Consider the following 18,794-nt stretch of genomic DNA (forward strand, 5'->3'; position numbering starts at 1 on the left):
TGAGGTCAGAGGTCAAGGGACCCCTTTGAAAATGGCTATGCCAGTTTTTCCTTGCACAAATGTTGTGTAACGTTGTAGCGTTATTTAGCCTTCTTCACGACAAGCTAGCATAACATTCCTTAAGTTTTTTAGTTTCATAAGATGTCAGTATCTTCACTCTAGCTTTAAAACTGAGCCCACTACAACCTCCGGAAGACCGATTGCGTTAATGCATTAAAGAAATAAAGTAAATAAGATGAGATGAGATAAGTTTGCCATATCAACTTACTGTAAAAGGGGATAATATGTCACAACTTGCTTCCACTGCCCCCAAGTGGCCAACAAAAATCAGTTATTGCAGGTTTAAATGAACAGTTAAACATTTTAAGAAATTCTGCGTTCTTACGAGATTTTAGATGAGAAGTGTTACGTGTGAATTTTCAAAGACTCTGCCCAGAGTTTTGCATGCTCGACTGAAATGAAATGGAATAATGGCATTGAAAGTTGAGGAAATTACATATTGCAAGCAAGTTTCTCATCCCCAACTCATATAAATGGAAACTAAGGGCTTCTCGGAATGTCATAAATCAATGTAAAGAATTACAGTCGATATGTAATTTGTAGTTCATGAGGTAAAAAATGATAAATAACCCCATAATCTTTCTTTCAGGAAACATGCGTTCCAGGTCATAGCGGTGGACGGAGTTTGCAGCGGAGTCATACAATTCGCCACCGCTGAAGACTGCTTGGACTGGCTCCAGGCTTTAGCGAGCAACATTTCCAGTCTCACCAAGCACAATGTGAGTATGAAATAATAACTCTTGTTAGCTCTGCCGCCTCTCACTGTCCCCCATGTAAACCAATCAGATGTTGGGCTGGGAGTTAATGCAAAAGACTTTCAATTTGTGGGTTGTCTAACGGTCCCTTTGCAAATGTCACAGCATTAAGTAGACACGTACTAATGTCTTTTCGCACTATGAGTAAAGTAAACACTTATTTCTTCGAGCCTGAGGTCACAATAACAGCAATTGCGCTGTACTACACCTACTCCCTCCAGCCAAACCCATGCACTTATTATCTATAATTCAACAAAATACATTGTACAATAATGATAGCAGGGGGCAGCAAGAAACAAAGAAATAACTGCATTCTCTATCTTGTTGGGAGCATATTGTTCTAGCTTTAAGAAAATCGAAGGGTGTCTCCTGATGGGTGATGATGCTCAGCAGGGGGATCAAATACTAATACTGCCAACAAGCTCCATCACATGCGGTGGATCATACAAAACCGGACACATTTCTCAGCATATTTAGGTGTATTTCCATGCGGCAAACTATACGTTACATTTCTAGAGAGTCTGCTAAGCCGCCATCTAGAAATATGTAACCAGACAGTCGTGTTGGCTCTCCACATGACTTGAATACGACATAGAGTGAGCAGCAGTGAAAAACAGGGATTTGTAATTATCATGTGTCCACTGGCGAGGCTTTGTGTGTGTGTGTGTGTGTGTGTGTGTGTGTGTGTGTGTGTGTGTGTGTGTGTGTGAGAGTCTCTGGGGAATAATGGCCTGGTTAATTGGAGTGGACGAAGTGAGGGACGTACTAAACATAACACTGATCGCTCACTGCCAGAATGACCTCAACAATGGAGAGTGTATTTCTCTCTCTGGCCTTGGCATTTACTGAGGCGTGTGAGTGAGCTCGCAACCTAGATGGATGTAGGATAAAAATAGATGTCTAATTCTAAAGACTATATGATTTTTGATACGGTTGAACCATCTGCGATGTAAATTATCAATAAGCGTCAACTCTCAGACGATGACCTGCATTCTTTTTAAAGAAGTAGATCGGTTATTGTCACCTGGATTTGATGTTGTCGTGCCTCTTTCTCATTTGATGTTGGATTTTACCTTTCCTGCTGCACACAGTAAGCGCACTGTACACTTTGGTTTATGACAAACAGAGTCGTTGTGTGACAGTTCAGAATGTTTCTTTAGCAACAGGAGCCTACAGCCAAGCCATCTTGGTTTTGGGCTACCGTCATCTTGCTTGTTTTTTCAACCAGAAGTGACACAAGAGGGTGAAGTAAGTACAACCAAATGTAAAACTAGAGAATACTTGAGGGGCTTGTTTTATCAAATGTTGACCTGTTTTTCAAATTCAAAATAAATACTCATTGATTTTTAAAAAAAAAAAATTATTGGGCCCTATTTATTAAACAGGAATCCTCAAATGAGATGTACAAATGGACAAAAATAGCGCAACCACCTAAAAATATGTGATTATCAAGGATCTAATTAAGAGTGGTTTCATCCTTTGCTTGCAGAGCAGCTTCAGTCTGTCTTTGATAGCTGTCATAAAATTGAACAGAGCTGTTTGTTGTCAAATATGTCACCATGTGTCATGAAAAAATGGCTCCAGTTCTCTGAGCGCTGATGGAGGATGGAGTCCGCTCTGCTCTCTACTGATGTAAAATGTTAATCCCCAACTGAACTCTGATAAAATAGAAAAATTGTTGTGCCAAGGATGCTCAGTAAACCGTAAAATTATACAAACATATATATATTCATACATGTATATACACAGAAACTGGACAGATTGGTGCATCAATGCTAGCATAGAAATGTGTCGTAGGCTCTGTATGAACTTTATTCAATTTACAATGCACTTTCAAAATCCACAGTATGATACCCTTGGGGCATTTTAGGATCATGCTTTTTAATCTTGTTTGTCTCCTTGTTTAATTAATGTTGTTTTAACTGAGTGATGTCTATTTCATGTTCTGTTTTGCATGTTTTTTTATCCTACTGTTCTTCAGTGTCTTGCATTATTTTACATGTTGTCATCAGGTTTCCTTTGGAAATTAGATATTTATCGTAATGGGACTTACCTGATTAAACAAAGGTAATAATAACAGGTGCATCACATTCCAACTAGCAGAAATGATGAAACAGTAAAGGAGTTAACTGCGGTGGATGGAGGTTGATGATACAGTATATGTATAAGGAGGTGCCTCTGTGTTACGATAACTGCATCCGTCACAATGCAGTGCAGTAAAACCAAATATATTTCTAAAATGCTGCGGATTAGAAATATAAAGTCTCTCAAATATGGAAAGTCAAGTACCAGCACCTGAAATTCTTTGTAAGTACAGCACTTGTAGAGTGACTTTGTCTAATGGAGCTCAACAGTGAGGTTATGGAAGTGAAAATCCCATTCATATTCTGAATCAAGGGCTTAGTTATTAGAAATAATGTCGTAACCATCCAAGGCAGATTTTCCACCAGCTAGAAGCACCAGATTGTGAAACGATGGTACATGCTCCTGTAGAAGCCACAAGTCTGAATGATATCAACCTTGTTTTAAGAAAAACATGTTTTATTTGTGATGTCATGGAGAAGTACTATCCTACCCACAATCCTAAGGGTAACAGTGACGTCTCTGATGAAAATATTTACCGTACCCGCGAGCGGCTAGTGAGGGTATGCACTGATACGTGCTGCTCCATGGTCTGCTCCCGAATTTTTCAAACCGGACCAACATGGCGGCTCGATGGAAACGTTCTCCCATATTATGAAAACAGTTCACCGAGAAATAATTCGTGCAGTTTATTTTAGGTCGACAACGGTTAGTTTAAAAGTTTTTCAGGAGTTTCCAGAGGCAGTGAGTCACCATGTGCAATGATTTATGGGATGAGTAGTTCCTTCACTCTTAAAATAATTACGTACACAGTCTTGTGCAGGGTCCAAAATTAACAGCCGTCAAGGGTCAAATGCGGGTTGATTTTCCGTTTGGCGAGTAAATCTCGGAATGCTATCCACCTCACTGGTGTGTAAATGTTTGTAGCCTACCAAAATAGTCATGTAATAAAATACTATACTGAGAGTCTCGACCGTTTTGGTGTCATTTACGGGCACGCTGCTTCTGTCCTCTGCTGTCTGTGTCAGAGTTTGACACACACACACACACACACTACCAGATATGTTTTTACGCGTCTAAACAGTGCAGTGAAACTGACCGTCTCGAGTGCTCCTAGTTTCGTGTCACTGTTTACCGTACAGGACATAAGCTACTTCGCTATACTATCACTTGCCGCCAGTCAAATGTACTTTTATGTTTGATCCAAAGCTACATTTAATTGCAAATACTTTTTTCTAAAGAATTTTGAGATCAAAACTTCTTGAGTTGTATTCAGGCTTGAATTGATTACTTTTTGTTCTATTTATTAAAGTAATTTTGCCTCAAATTTAACTTTGGCCTCTTCTCTAAGTGTGTATTCAGCATAATACCTTATTAACTCCGTAAAAGGTGCTGAAACAAATATAGTATATGTGACACAAAAAGGTTATTATTTGGGCCGGTAAAAATTACGCTTGGCAGGTGGATTTTTTCATTTACCAGTCCCCTTGGTCAGTGAGTCAAAAAGGTAATTTCAGACACTGGTCTTGTACCATTATAACTTTTTTTTTTTTAGTTTAAAATAAAATGTGTTATGGTCACGATTCATCTCGTAGTTGATTGGCTTTGTTCCATGTTTAAAACTCGTTATATAAGGGATATAATGGGAATTTCACTTCCGGAGCTTCCGTTACTTTAGGATACTTTTCACCTCCAGTGAAAGTTCTCCGGTATGTATTTTTGGATAGAATATGAGATGCATGATTTGTATGCATTTTTGGACAGAGTAGGAGATGCATGATTTGTTTTGTAACTTAAAGAACCGGACCTCACAGCCCTTCCTTGTTTGTGTCCGAGACGGGTTAGACCTGGCGTCGCTGTGACTGGTCACAACAACCAGCAGCTGAATCTGAACAAACCCCCCGTCACCGCTCCCGTACATCCAAACACTGCTGCTCACATCTTGACATCTTATCGGGCTGCTTCGTTTCAATTCCTCCACTGAAAATAAACATCTTGTTTCCTCTCTCGGCCCAAACTTCTGTAACATTTCAAAACAAGCAGCTGTGACTTGTTCTCGCCTCTATATAGGAGGACGGGTTCAGGTCTTAATTTGGTGTTCTGCTGCTAAGAAAGAGTTATATTGATAGTATAGTGTGGATTAGGAGCGAGTGATACCTGTGATCTGAGCAGAATGTTTTAATTTAAAGCCTGACTGCTCTCTCGGTAGTTTCCCCGCTTTTATTATCACAGAGAGAATGGATTTTTTTAAATGGATTTTTTTTTTGTTAGGAAGAGCCTCGGGTCCTTGTGGAAATGACTCTATCTTTCTCATTTTGTAATTTGCATGCATTGAATAAATGAAGTCTCTCTAACAGTATTCATTCAGTGCTGTGGTTAACATGTTAGCACAGACACTGTGATTCATACTCAGTTATTTGTTCTTCGACACACACCATCACTGATTGTTTGTCTCCCACAACTATTTCACATTCTGCCAGTAATTGGTGTCTGATTGTTGGCGGGAGATATTTTAATGAGTTATTGATGTTCTTGTTCAATCTAACAGGTGAAGAAGATTAACCGAAATTTTCCAGTAAACCAGCAGGTAAGATGTTTGTTCAGGCAGCAGCTGAGCTCCTGCTGACTGTTTAGATCTTCTTTTTTTGCTTTGACAGACCTTAATTTGTGGGTTTTATCCTTAAAAATCACAAGTAAATCTAACCAGGTCAGTCAGTCACAGAAGGGGCACAGTGCAATCTTGCCAACTATTGCAACACAAGGCGAATCTTTGCATCATTAAAACCCCTCCACTGAGAAATGATCAGAAAACAACTCGAGTGCTTGCAGTCCGTTAACTCTCAGTGTCATGTTTCAGTCTAAACACGGGGAGTTAATGCGACGGGCTTGTTACTTATTTATTTTGGTTTCTGACGTGCAGAACCGTGTGAATTCACTTGACAATTCTTTTAAGAAATAAAGAGTCATGAGACGTGACTGCTTGTCCTGAATCTTTCACTTGCTTCTTTTGCCATCCGTGAAAAAACTCCAAACAGAAAAAGCAAGCAAACATTTTACTTGGGTAGCGATCACCCTGAATGTAATGAGTACTGATGGTGAGATACTCTTGATGCCTGAAATCCTGTCTCAGAACATTTGCTTTGCTTTCTTTCTCTTCATCTCCCCATCTGTTTTCTCCTGAATACTTAACTTTATAGCTTTTACTTTCATGTAAGGGAGGGCAATATGAGGATACATACATATAATACTCATTTAGCTATGTCTGGAGTACCTCTGTGTGTCTTAGACCATTGTGGGAAATGTTAAAAAATCAATGAGTGATAATATTTGATTTTTATATGAGTTTTACATCGGTGTTATGAAGTACCTTGATTTGTATTTAATCTGCTGGACAAACCAAAAACAGATGCGCCTGAATGATGAATGTTTAAAGCCTCTGAGAACTTTATTTCTCATGTGTTTCTTAATAAATTGAATATTTGTGACTAAATAAACAATAATCCAAGTTCAAATTTGGAGAGAAAAAACAAAATCTTATTAGTTATTGAGAGTTTAATACTATTAAACTCTGCGGGTGTGGTTTGATCCTTGCAATGTAAGCAAACAACCCAACACATTTTGATACAAATATTGTTAAATATATTTATCAATTGTTAGGTATTTTATCTTTTTATCCAACTGAGCACTGCGCAGAAACAGATATAGAGAAATTATAATTTTTTTTTTTTTACTATTTTCAGTTAATTAATTAATCACATATATGCTTAAACAAAAGATAGTGTTAATGGTAAATAACAGACGTTAATTGTGTGAATCCTTTGAACTAATAACGTGATTGCTGCATGCCATGCATGCACAAAACAGCAGCAGAGACTCTTCAGTATCCACTAAGGAGAGTCTTCATGTGCCCAAAACTCGATCCAACGCAAGACCATGCATTTTATGCGGTATTGATCCTATTGATGCCAGTATTGACACTCAAAAACAAAGCTAAGTATCAGCAGTATCAATACTTTAGGTCACCAATTTCCCAAAAGTGTGGCAGAAAATGTTGTGTTCATGTGAGGGCTGCAAAATATGAATAGCGATCACAATTTTGGCTTCCCACAATTAAATGAACATGACCGACTACGATATTGATGTTTAAAATGTGGTGAAGAAGAACATTATTTTAAGACTTTTTTTGATGCAAAGATTTGTACATCAGCAGGAATGTTGCACAACGGGAAAGTGACAAAGATGCTCTGTTTATTTGATTTGGGGTAAACGGTTTTATTTTGCTTCTAGGAGATGCACAGTGAATTAGGACAGTCTTTTTCTGATGCAAATGTTTGTACATTAGCAGGAATGTAGCACAACATGGAGGTGAAAGCAGTGCTCTGTTTATTTAAATGTGAAAGTGCAATAAAAATATTTAGTTCCTAAAATCAATGAATAATCAATATTGATCAAAATAATTTGGATTAGTATTTTGGCCATAATATATATGATGCATCGCTAGTTCATGTAGGACCCCGTTGCTCATAGTAAGGAACTGGCTGGGCCTTTAAACAATTTCTCACTTGATTTTAGATAAGTATTATGATATTGTGATATACAATTACATTTTAGTTTTTTCCATATTGTCCATCCCAACTTTCTCTTTTTCACTGACAGATTATCTACATGGGCTGGGTCGACGAGAAGGAGCAGGACTCCGTTCAGGACCGAATGTATACACCAAAGTTCCTCGCTTTGAGGGGTTCCTCACTCTTCAAGTTTTCAGCACCTCCTGTAAGTTTTCACTTGATCCTCACTTGTTTATACCAACTTCTTCTTCTTTAAACCATCTGTGTTTGAATTGAATGTCGTTCAACTCCGCGGGAGATTTTTCATCTCATGTTAATGTATTGTTGAAGGAGAAAATGTTTTCCTGTCGGAGGAAAAAGAGGGAAGCAGCTCACTCATAATCCCTTTGTGCAGCATTGATCTTCTTCTTGATTGATGGTGATCATTAAATCTGTTTACATTCTGCCAGCCACTTAAGTGATTATGACAAGAGGGATAAGCTGTCGATGGTGCTGGAGATGAGAAAAGATTGATAGAAAACTGGAATTGCCTGCTCATCTTGAATGTGCTGATATAAATTGAATATGCTAATGTGAGTGGATGGTGGAATATAGGAGCTTGTTCAGACGATGTGACACGCTTCTTCATTAAAAGACTACTTACACACGTAGGCAAAATTGTTGGTACCCTTCCGTTAAAGAAAGAAAAACCCACAATGGTCACTGAAATAACTTGAAACTGACAAAAGTAATAATAAATAAAAATTCACTGAAAATGAACTAATGAAAATCAGACATTGTTTTTGAATTGTGGTTCAACAGAATCATTTTAAAAAACAAACTAATGAAACTGGCCTGGACAAAAATGATGGTACCCCTAGAAAAGATTGAAAATAATTTGGCCATAGGGACATGTTAAACTAAGGTATGTCCTGTAAATAGCATCACAGGTGTCTTCAAACTTTTAATCAGTCAGTCTGCCTATTTAAAGGGTCAAAAGAAGTCACTGTGCTGTTTGGTATCATGGTGTGTACCACACTGAACATGGACCACAGAAAGCTAAGGAGAGAGTTGTCTCGGGAGGTTAGAAGGACAATTATAGACCTTCATGTTAAAGGTAAAGGCTATAAGACCATCTCCAAGCAGCCTGATGTTCCTGTGACTACAGTTGCACATATTATTCAGAAGTTTAAGGTCCATGGGACTGTAGCCAACCTCCCTGGACGTGGCCGCAAGAGGAAAATTGATGACAAATCGAAGAGACGGATAATACGAATGGTAACCAAAGAGCCCAGAACAACTTCCAAAGAGATTAGAGGTGAACTCCAAGGTCAAGGTACATCAGTGTCAGATTGCACAATCCGTCGCTGTTTGAGCCAAAGTAGACTTAATGGAAGACGACCGAGGAGGACGCAAATCATAAAAAAGCGAGACTGGAATTTGCCAAAATGCATATTGACAAGCCACAAAGCTTCTGGGAGAATGTCCTTTGGACAGATGAGACAAAACTGGAGCTTTTTGGCAAGTCACATCAGCTCTATGTTCACAGACGCAAAAATTAAGCATACAAAGAAAAGAACACTGTACCTAATGTGAAACATGGAGGAGGCTCGGTTATGTTATGGGGCTGCTTTGCTGCATCTGGCACAGGGTGTCTTGAATCTGTGCAGGGTACAATGAAATCTGAACACAATCAAGGCATTCTGGAGCGAAATGTGCTGCCCAGTGTCAGAAAGCTTGGTCTCAGTTGCAGGTCATGGGTCCTCAAACAGGATAATGACCCAAAACACAGCTAAAAACACCCAAGAATGGCTAAGAACAAAATATTGGACTATTCTGAAGTGGCCTTCTATGAGCCTTGATCTAAATCCTATTGAACATCTGTGGAAGGAGCTGAAACATGCAGTCTGGAGAAGGCACCCTTCAAACCTGAGACAGCTGGAGCAGTTTGCTCACGAGGAGTGGGCCAAAATACCTGTCGACAGGTGCAGAAGTCTAATTGAGAGTTACAGAAATCACTCGATTGAAGTGATTGCCTCAAAAGGTTGTACAACTAAATATTAAGTAAAGAGTACCATAATTTTTGTCCAGGCCAGTTTCATTAGTTTGTTTTTTTAAATGATTCTGTTGAACCACAATTCAAAAACAATAGCTGATTTTCATTAGTTAATTTTCAGTGAATTTTTATTTATTATTACTTTTGTCAGTTTCAAGTTATTTCAGTGACCATTGTGGGTTTTTCTTTCTTTAACGGAAGGGTACCAACAATTTTGCCTACGTGTGTACTGACAGTTTGAGGAATATTTCCCCTCACATGGCAAGACTTTGGCAAGTTTTGAAATCCACAACCATTCATCAGTAACTGACCCTTGGCTAAACCCCGCCTCCGGACAGTGATTGTCCAATCACAGCTTAGCAACCGTAACTAGGCACAGCAGTAGTAGGGCTGGGCGATATGGCCAAAATCTTTAATCACGATGTAGGTAATTATTTATCTGACTCTTCACTGTGTGAGCCAATGTGGTAGTATATCATAAAAATCTAAAATAATAATTTCTTCCAATAAGAGAGTTTATTCCCGTTCATCAACGTTACCACTCTCACTGTTGATGCTAACTTATTTTGTTAAACAGTTTTAACCCAGGCTGTTAAAGCAGGGGGAATTTAGGAGTCAAATTGAATAAAAAAGATGTTAAATGGAACATTATGTTTATTAAAACGACAACATACTAAGATTAAAAAGGTGTATTGTTTCACATTTAAATTCCTAGCTTTGCAGATCAGACATAGGAAATGTAAATGTCTGGCCCCTTGGCGTTTCAATCTGGCCCTATTAAAAAGTAATTGACCTGGTTTAGAGCAACGATAGCAGCTCTCTCTTGATTTACTGTATTTGGTTTGGGGAAGTTTACACTCCAGTAACTCTGGCCAAATCTGTGTTAGATGGTTATTCCTCATCCTCAAATCATTTGCTCTTCTAAAAGATGCTGATACGTCTAAATACATCCGAAATACAAACATTTCAGCATCGCTAAATCTGTAAACATCGTGATGCTCCAAGTTTTATCTACAGTAAGAAATCAAACCATCAAAGAGTTATGTTACATCAAATAACATTTAACTACATTTTATTATTTATAATACCCTGCAATACACGAACGGTGCTATACCTAAATGTCAATGTCTGGTACAACTCTCAGTTTTAGCGCTAGCATTGGCTTTTGAGCTAACTACAGCTGATAAAACTGTCATTTCAGCCAACAAAATCCACTGTCGTTGGCTAGAAATGACAAACCTGCTTTTGTTTATTTCTCTGTGAAATCAAAAATAACATATTTGCAGAAACGATGTAGTGAAAAGTGTCAATCTGCCAATATTATCATTGTAAGATGGAGAGCTTGACAGGTGTAGCAACAGTTTATAAGGGTTGTGGGGTTTAGCAAATGGTCAATTGTAATTGTATTTGAAAATATCTGCATCAATTCAGTTCACTTCTTCTACTTTCTTTCACTTTAATAGATTCTTCTAATCAAATATTAAATGTTTGTGACATGTTTCAGGTGACAACATGGGACTGGACCAGAGCAGAGAAAAGCTTTACTGTGTACGAGATAATGTGCAAGATTTTAAAGGTAAGGCAGCCGCTTCCATTTCATTCCTTGAACATTTAGAGAAGCAGCCCCTCTCGCACCGGATACACTGAGGGAATATAAAGTAGAAAACTGAGGAACGCACTTATATAACTCACTGATTTATTTGCATGTGTTCTACTTCAATCCCACAGAGACTCAAGGATCAGATTGTTTTGTTCATTCTCTGCAGGTTCAAGGTCACTTTGAATTTGATTGTGAGAATTTTATCTGCAATTTATTATCTCGAAACACATGATGGCAAATTTGATTCATATAGATTCACTTATTAAATCAGATATAAGTTAACCTGCTCTGACATACCTATTAAACTGTGCTACTTGGGTTGCATAAAGCTATAAAAGGTAAAACGTTGCATGGCTCTAATTGCATATACTATGCATTACCATCATGTACTTTAAGTGTTGAGGGCATAGAGTAAAATATTTCAAGTGCTCATAAAGCCGCCATCTGCAGTCTTTCCTCTGTCGTCAGAGTAAATAAACCTCCCATTAGCTTCAGGAAACTGCACTGCTGTTGCTTTGTCTTATCTCCACGTCACTCTGCCCATCTGAACCTGATCAGCATGGCAGCCGTACTGTCTTATCTTAGGATAATGACCTTCTGGACAAGAGGAAGCACTGCTTCAGCGTCCAGACGGAGAGCGGCGAGGACATGTTCTTCAGCGTGGAACTGGAGGGCGAGCTGCTGATCTGGGAAAAGGCTTTTCAGATGGCCACTTTCCTGGAGGTGGAGAGGATTCAGGTCTGCACCTGAACAGTAGGCAACGTGCAGAGAATTGTGATGATTTTAATCTAGCGCACGGTTCCAGCTCAGTCGTTTTTAGTACAGAGATTGATAACGCTCATATGACATTTTCAGCAGAAAGAAATATAGGCTTTTGTGTCCTTGTGTAGCTCTCGTGAGTAACATCTTGTTCTCCTGTTCTGTAGTGTAAAACGTATGCCTGTATCATGGAGAGCCACCTTATGGGACTCACAGTTGACTTCGGCATGGGATTTGTATGCTTTGATGCAGCTTCAAAGGTGAGTGTGAGACTTTATCATCAATAAAAAGAGAGATCCTTTTAGTGGGTGGTTTCACACAACTCTATTGTACACAGTGTGATGAAACTAATCACGACGCCTCAGCCTCGCTTTTCTTTTTTTGGTGCTACTAACTTATTCTGCACTGTGTGCATTTTGGGAGTATGAGCACATTTGTTTTGACGGCTGGTTCCCCCGCCCCCCCCCCAGCTCAAACCTCTCACTCCTTCCTGCAGTTCATTTTGGCCTTTCCCCAAGTCTGCATGACTACTCCTCTGGTGCACATTATGTGGATGAGCAGGACACAAGCACTGCCATATTGTTCTCTAAGATTTTGGCCCCAATTCCTGCAATGGGAAGCAACATTGTCCCCCCAAGGACGATAAAACTGTTGCCAGCGTATTGTTTACAGAGAGAAATGCACAAAATACAATCCATATGTATTGTAAATTGCAATCACAGACAATACACTGGGTGGCATTTCTTTATAATTAAAAGCTGCTGTTGGCAAATTTCAAAAAGCATGTTAGAATTAGTTTAGGGATGCACCAAGCTGACTTTTTCAGTCCTGATAGTGATACCTGGGCTTTGGGTATCGGCCGACACTGAGTACTGATCTGATACCAGTGTTAAATGGTAAATGGACTTGCATTTATATAGCGCTTTTCTAGCCTCCACTCAAAGCGCTTTACACTACATGTCAGTATTCACCCATTCACACACACATTCATACAGAGGCTACTAAGGTGCCTACTTTGACCATCAGGATCTAATCTAAATACTCATTCACACACCGATGGCTATGCCTTCGGGAGCAATTTGGGGTTAAGTGTCTTGCTAAAGGACACATCGACATGTGACCTGGAGCAGCCGGGGATCGAACTCCATCGACCTTCCGATTGGTGGACTCTGAGCCACAGCCGCCCGATGTTAAATTAATAGGCTGTATGCCTCACTGTGTGGACGTGACTGGGATCATTCTGTTATGTGTAGGGCATAGATAATACATAGATAATACATTTACTGAATTGTTGTTTATTATTAAAATAATAAATCATGCTCCAGCAACTTGGTAAAAAATCTTCACAATTAAACCTTTTTAATGCAACAACAAATTGATCAAAACTTTAACTGGAATTAAAATGACAGTATATGATATAGAATAAAAACATAGAACTGAATTAATAGATCGGCCCCATTGTCACCGACACCCGATCCAGCTGTTTGAGTCAGTATCGGCCTGATATCCGATACCGTTATTAGTGTATCCCAAAATGAGTTTCAATCAAACAGCACAAATGTAACTCTGTTCAACAAGTTGAGTTGTAATAGTATAGTATAGTAGTACAGAATAAAAGGGTATAGATAGTGGATGAATGGATAAAGCACTTACTGTTATATAGTCTGTAAATTAAAACACAGAAATATTAAAGCACAACATTTTTACATATCAAATGATGGTTTTATACAGAGCAAGAAAGCCACTCAGTTAGAGCTGCAACTAATGATTATTTTCATTGTCGATTAATTTGTTGATTACTTTCTTGACTAATCATTTAGTTGTTTGGTCTATAAAATGTCAGAAAAAGATGATCAGTGTTTGACGTCATCAAATGTCTTGTTTTGTCCACAACTCAAAGATATTCAGTTTACTGTCATAGAGGAGTAAAGAAACCAGGAAATATTCACATTTAAGAAGCTGGAATCAGAGAATTTTTTTCTTTTTTTTTAATACTTTGTTTTACTCAAAACAATCAATCGATTATCAAAATAGTTGGCGATTCATTTAATAGTTGAATCTAATCAATGAATCGATTAATCGTTGCAGCTCTACACTCAGTAGAGAGACTCAGAGGTTTGGTAGGAAGACTTAAGAGTGAGCTTGTTGAATTAACAGCCAAATTATCAGATACACAAACCACGAGGGAGAAACAGCAAACAAACATGTACATTTGACAATTACCTGCATTAGAAAGGCCATGAAAAATAATCTAGCTATTGTGTGTAGGTTCTGTAAATCCTTTTTTGATCTATATGATATCCTCAAGTAAAAGTAGCAGTACGACACTGGAAAAGTACACCTGCAAAAGGGCCCCTTGTGCACCATAGTAATTTAGTGAACACGGGCAAATAAATCCACTGTCCATTCAGATATGATGGCATTTTCTTGCCTTATTTAGCAAACAAAGAACAAAACAATCCTGTCTCCTGCTGCCTCTCTTGGTAAAAACCATGGGCCCGTCCAGGTGCATGCTGGTCCTACACCTGCCGAGCTATATAAAACCTGAGGCGAGCATAGTGCTGTGTAAGTCTTACAAAACAAAACTAAATAAATACCAAGCAAAAGAAAATATAAATAAAGCGAGTACCTAGAATAAATCAAAAACTCAAAACAGATAACAAAAGAGCTCCTACAGTATCAAAAGTAAAAATACTCATTATACAGTGTTGTATTATGATCTTTTATAATATTGGATTTTTACTGCTCCATTCATGTTTAAGTCTTAGTTTAATGTTGTAATTGGTTGATGTGAAGCTAAATTATCTTAATTAATTTGCACTGTTGGGTAATTTGATCTATAGCGATGTATCAATATGTTTTGGTAAAGTCATTATAACTTGTTTTTTAATGTGAAATCCTAATCTGTAAAGTAACTAGTATCTGCAGCCGTCACATAAAGTGAAAATAAGTAGAAATATAAGATATAAGATGGCACCTCCTATGACTAAAATAAAACTGAGCATTGCAGAGGTTTTTCCATGTCGGCCATAATACAGAGATAATATTACAGAAGGTGCTTGTGATTGACATGAAGGAGATGGTGATATCGTCACCTCTGTCAGAGTCAGATTGGCTTTTAAAGGAAAGCTGGAGAGGTGACACTCTCCCTGTTACACTCATGATCTCTGATTATAAAAGATATTTTTATGTCAAATATCACCATGAGACTTCATGTGTATGGTATGTTAAACATTATTTCCTATGCCATAATTAATCAGATTGGTGTCACAGTGATTATTACAGCGGCAGGAACAGTTACAGATACATATTCATGTGAAAGCGAGGCCAGCTGTCTACCTGAGGAGTCAGTCTGTCGTCTGGCTGCAGCTTTTGTTTATTCAGTTCAACACTAATTGAATCACTGAAGCTCTGTTATTTCAGGTGAAATAGCTGTGGCCTGTTAAATTTCCCAATGGCAAAAAATAACAAGTTTATATCTCACAACAACTTCTGTCTGGTTGATGTGCTGACGTGCCCCATTTCTCACTGGGTCCATGTGGATTTTAATGTGAATTATTCATGAGATAGTGACATAAGAAGGAATTCAGTAAATAAAGATTTATAGTTATGTTTTTAGTTGTTTCAAAGATATCTTTGGTATTTTTCAACCTGGGCCCTATTTTCCCATGTTTTTGTGTCTAAGTTGGTGAAAAATGTTGATCAGTGTTTCCCAAAGCCCAAGATGACGTCCTCAAATGTCTTGTTGTGTCCACAAATCAAAGATATTCAGTTTACTGTCATAGAGGAGTAAAGAAACCAGAAAACATTCACATTTAAGAAGCTGGAATCAGTGAATTTAAACTTTTTTTTTCTTAGAAAATTACACAAACCGATTAAACAATTATCAAAATAGTTGGCAATTAATTTAATAGTTGACAACTAATCGATTAATGGACTGGTCTGCTAATTATTGTGTCCAAGTCTCGCTCAAGGAGAAGTGTTGTTGTGAAATCTGAATATCTGTATACTTTGGCTGGGGATGGGCAATATGACGTTATATATTGTCAAAACGATATAAAAATGTCTATAGTATATATTTTTATATATCGTTTCTATCACGATATAGGCTAGGCCTGTATTTATTTATTTTTTCTCTATAATTTCACTTAAAACTCTAGTGTTTATTTTGCACTTAAATTCTCAAAATGAGAAAATATGTTTCATTTATCAAGTATTTAATTCAGTGTTCAATATACAGGAGTATACAAAAACAGGCTTTACCATGTGGTTATTTCATTTAGACTATTTATTTATTGAATTACCAGAAAACATGCTATAACAAAATATATATCGTTATCGGGATATGAAATGACCTATATCGTGATAGAAGATTTTGGCCATATCGCCCGGCCCTAACTCTGGATCAAATTAATACGGACGGCCATCGAATTCAAAGACCTCATCCACATCGAATCTTCTAAATATTCAGCCATGACATTGAAAATATTTCAGATAACACTAAGCTACACTATGGATGTATTCCACATTTCCACCGTTGTCTTCCAGCAACAAGTCACCTCGCCAGATTTCAGAACAAGACCTTTCCTTGAGCGAGACTCTTCCCATAATGTCAGATACTTATAATAACAATCAGAGCCTGTCATGGCTAAAACAAGCACTTTTAGTGGACGTAAATGACGGTGCCAGCTTGCCCCTATAGCACCATATTGAACCCTGTGAGCAGCTGCCGTCTACAGTGCTATCCCTCAATACCTGACCAATTTCAGAAACTGTTAGACTGACTATTTAGTCACAAAAAGATGGGAAAATAGCGTCCAGGTTGAAAAATACCAAAGTCACCCTTTAAAGTAAGACTGATATAATGTTTTTAATTTCTACATTTCAGGCGGTCCTGTGGAGATACAAGTTCTCCCAACTAAAAGGATCATCTGATGATGGAAAAAGCAAGATCAAGTTTTTATTCCAAAATCAAGACTCCAAATCTATTGAAGCAAAGGTAATTCACTTTGAGACATATTTAATGGTGCATGTCAAGGGAAAGGTCATTCAACAAGACTTTCAAAGCAACAAGGTTACAGAAAATTAACGTTTGACTTGAGTATTGATTTTCTATTCTCTCTTTCAGGAGCTGGAGTTCTCAAACCTCTACGCCGTGCTTCATTGTATTCACGCTTTTTTTGCTGCCAAAGTCGCTTGCCTGGACCCGATTTTTGTGGAGAGCCAAGGCACCGCGACCACCACCGGGTATCCTTCTCTTTCCAGTATCTCATGTAATTCACAGACACCTAAACTCAAATACGCCACCTGACAGGCGCCGCTTTCGTCAGACACCTTCTAAAAGGACGTGACCGTGGCCTAAAAAACGTGGACAGGAGAACTGAAAAAGCGGTGGAATAAAAGACCTCTTTGAGAGTTATATACTTGATATCTTGGTTTCAGATTTCTGGGATTTCTGGAACAATTGTGGACCTAAACATGAACCTCTACTTTGAGAAACTTCACAAAGAGACGCCACGGACACAAAATGTGCGATTCTAAAATGTTTTTAAGTGAATTTGTCCTTTTCTTGATCCTCAGACATCCGTATCATCAACACATCACAAAGAAAAATGCAGTTCTTTTCCCAAGGCAGTCTGCTTTTCTTTGTAATTTTATTCAAGATTTGGAGAGTTAAATCAGATTTTAGCCTTTTTGTTCCACATCAGACGGTACGTCACTTTGAGGATTTGTCTCGACATTGGACATGATGACGCTTTCTATATTTCCATTACTTTGTGCGTTCTTGAGGTGAAAACTTTAACCCACAGTAATACTTGAATTAGCAGTCAAATTTAATTAGGGTCCAACTAAAAGCTGAATGGCAACATAAATCTGATTCTGAATTTTGGATAAACTTAATTACACAGAAGTCTGCTGGCATCTTCGGTTGGATGAAATGAATGCTTTAGATGTATTTGTGTATGAATATACTGAGTAACCTCATTTATTTTTCTCTGTGTACGACGTATACCCACAGGTTGAGGTCAGGATAGGACTATTTCCTGGATTACTGGATAGAAAGGCTGTATGAAGGTGTAGTTTTTATTGTGCGGGTGAAAGAATGACTATAATCTGACAATACAACTCTAAACATGATTAGAAAACTCCTTCCATGATGTTTATAGCATTTTCTCCCCCCAAAACTTAATTATGTAAATAAATGCTGACATTCAAATGAACTCGTATGAATTATGGCGATTACTTGAGGGATTACTTGTAGGGATTATGGCATTTGTTAATTTGATGTGCACCAGAGACAAGCAGGTAGATACCTCATAACCTCTCTTCATCATCTACTCTATGGACCAATTCAGAAGAATAAAATCAGATATGGTGTATTTTGGATTTTTTTTTTTTTTACTTCAGCTTGTAAATATGACAACTTTTCATTGACACATTGTGAGGAAAACAGAAATATGTAGCGTCAAGGCCTCCAAAAGGTTTGAGATGCCCCTTTAAACCTTCGCTGTGTGTTAAACTGTTTATAAATGCAGCATAGTGACAACTAAAATATCATATTCAAAAAGAGTTCAGGTCAATTAGCGCAATTAGTCATGCTCTTACCTTCAATTTACAAAGTAGACTGTGAACAGAAGAGGCCCGTGGGTAAGTAAACTCTAGAGGATAGCAAATTAAATGGGGTCAGTGAAGTGCTTTGTACTGTGCGGGTTTGTTAAGCTGACATGAGTGTGTGAGGGAGACTAATGGTGGCGGTGCAGTCTATGCAAAGAAAGTCTGAATGATGACGCTTCTGTGCTTTAAAAATGATCTTGGTTGCATATACCCTTAAAACACACAGGATCTAGAGAGTGAGGTTTATTTTATTTTTTGCAGATGTTTTATTAACAAATACGCTGTGTAATAAATTAATAAATAAGACCTTTTATAACATG

At 38.0% G+C, this 18,794-nt stretch overlaps 1 protein-coding gene across 1 annotated transcript in view; it reads left to right on the plus strand.

The window, feature by feature from the left end:
* The window catches only part of sntg1 (syntrophin, gamma 1), a 40,499-nt gene extending 21,705 nt beyond the window's left edge, over positions 1-18,794 (plus strand). Inside the window, exons 12-19 of the mRNA XM_074651529.1 lie at positions 650-779; positions 5,446-5,484; positions 7,554-7,670; positions 11,005-11,076; positions 11,686-11,838; positions 12,027-12,119; positions 16,748-16,858; positions 16,988-18,794. Coding sequence (XP_074507630.1) covers positions 650-779; positions 5,446-5,484; positions 7,554-7,670; positions 11,005-11,076; positions 11,686-11,838; positions 12,027-12,119; positions 16,748-16,858; positions 16,988-17,170 — 898 coding nt within the window. The 3' untranslated portion in view covers positions 17,171-18,794. The remainder of the gene's footprint in view (positions 1-649; positions 780-5,445; positions 5,485-7,553; positions 7,671-11,004; positions 11,077-11,685; positions 11,839-12,026; positions 12,120-16,747; positions 16,859-16,987) is intronic.

The sequence above is a fragment of the Sebastes fasciatus genome, chromosome 11 (genome assembly GCF_043250625.1).
Source record: "Sebastes fasciatus isolate fSebFas1 chromosome 11, fSebFas1.pri, whole genome shotgun sequence".
Taxonomy (NCBI): Eukaryota; Metazoa; Chordata; class Actinopteri; order Perciformes; family Sebastidae; genus Sebastes; species Sebastes fasciatus.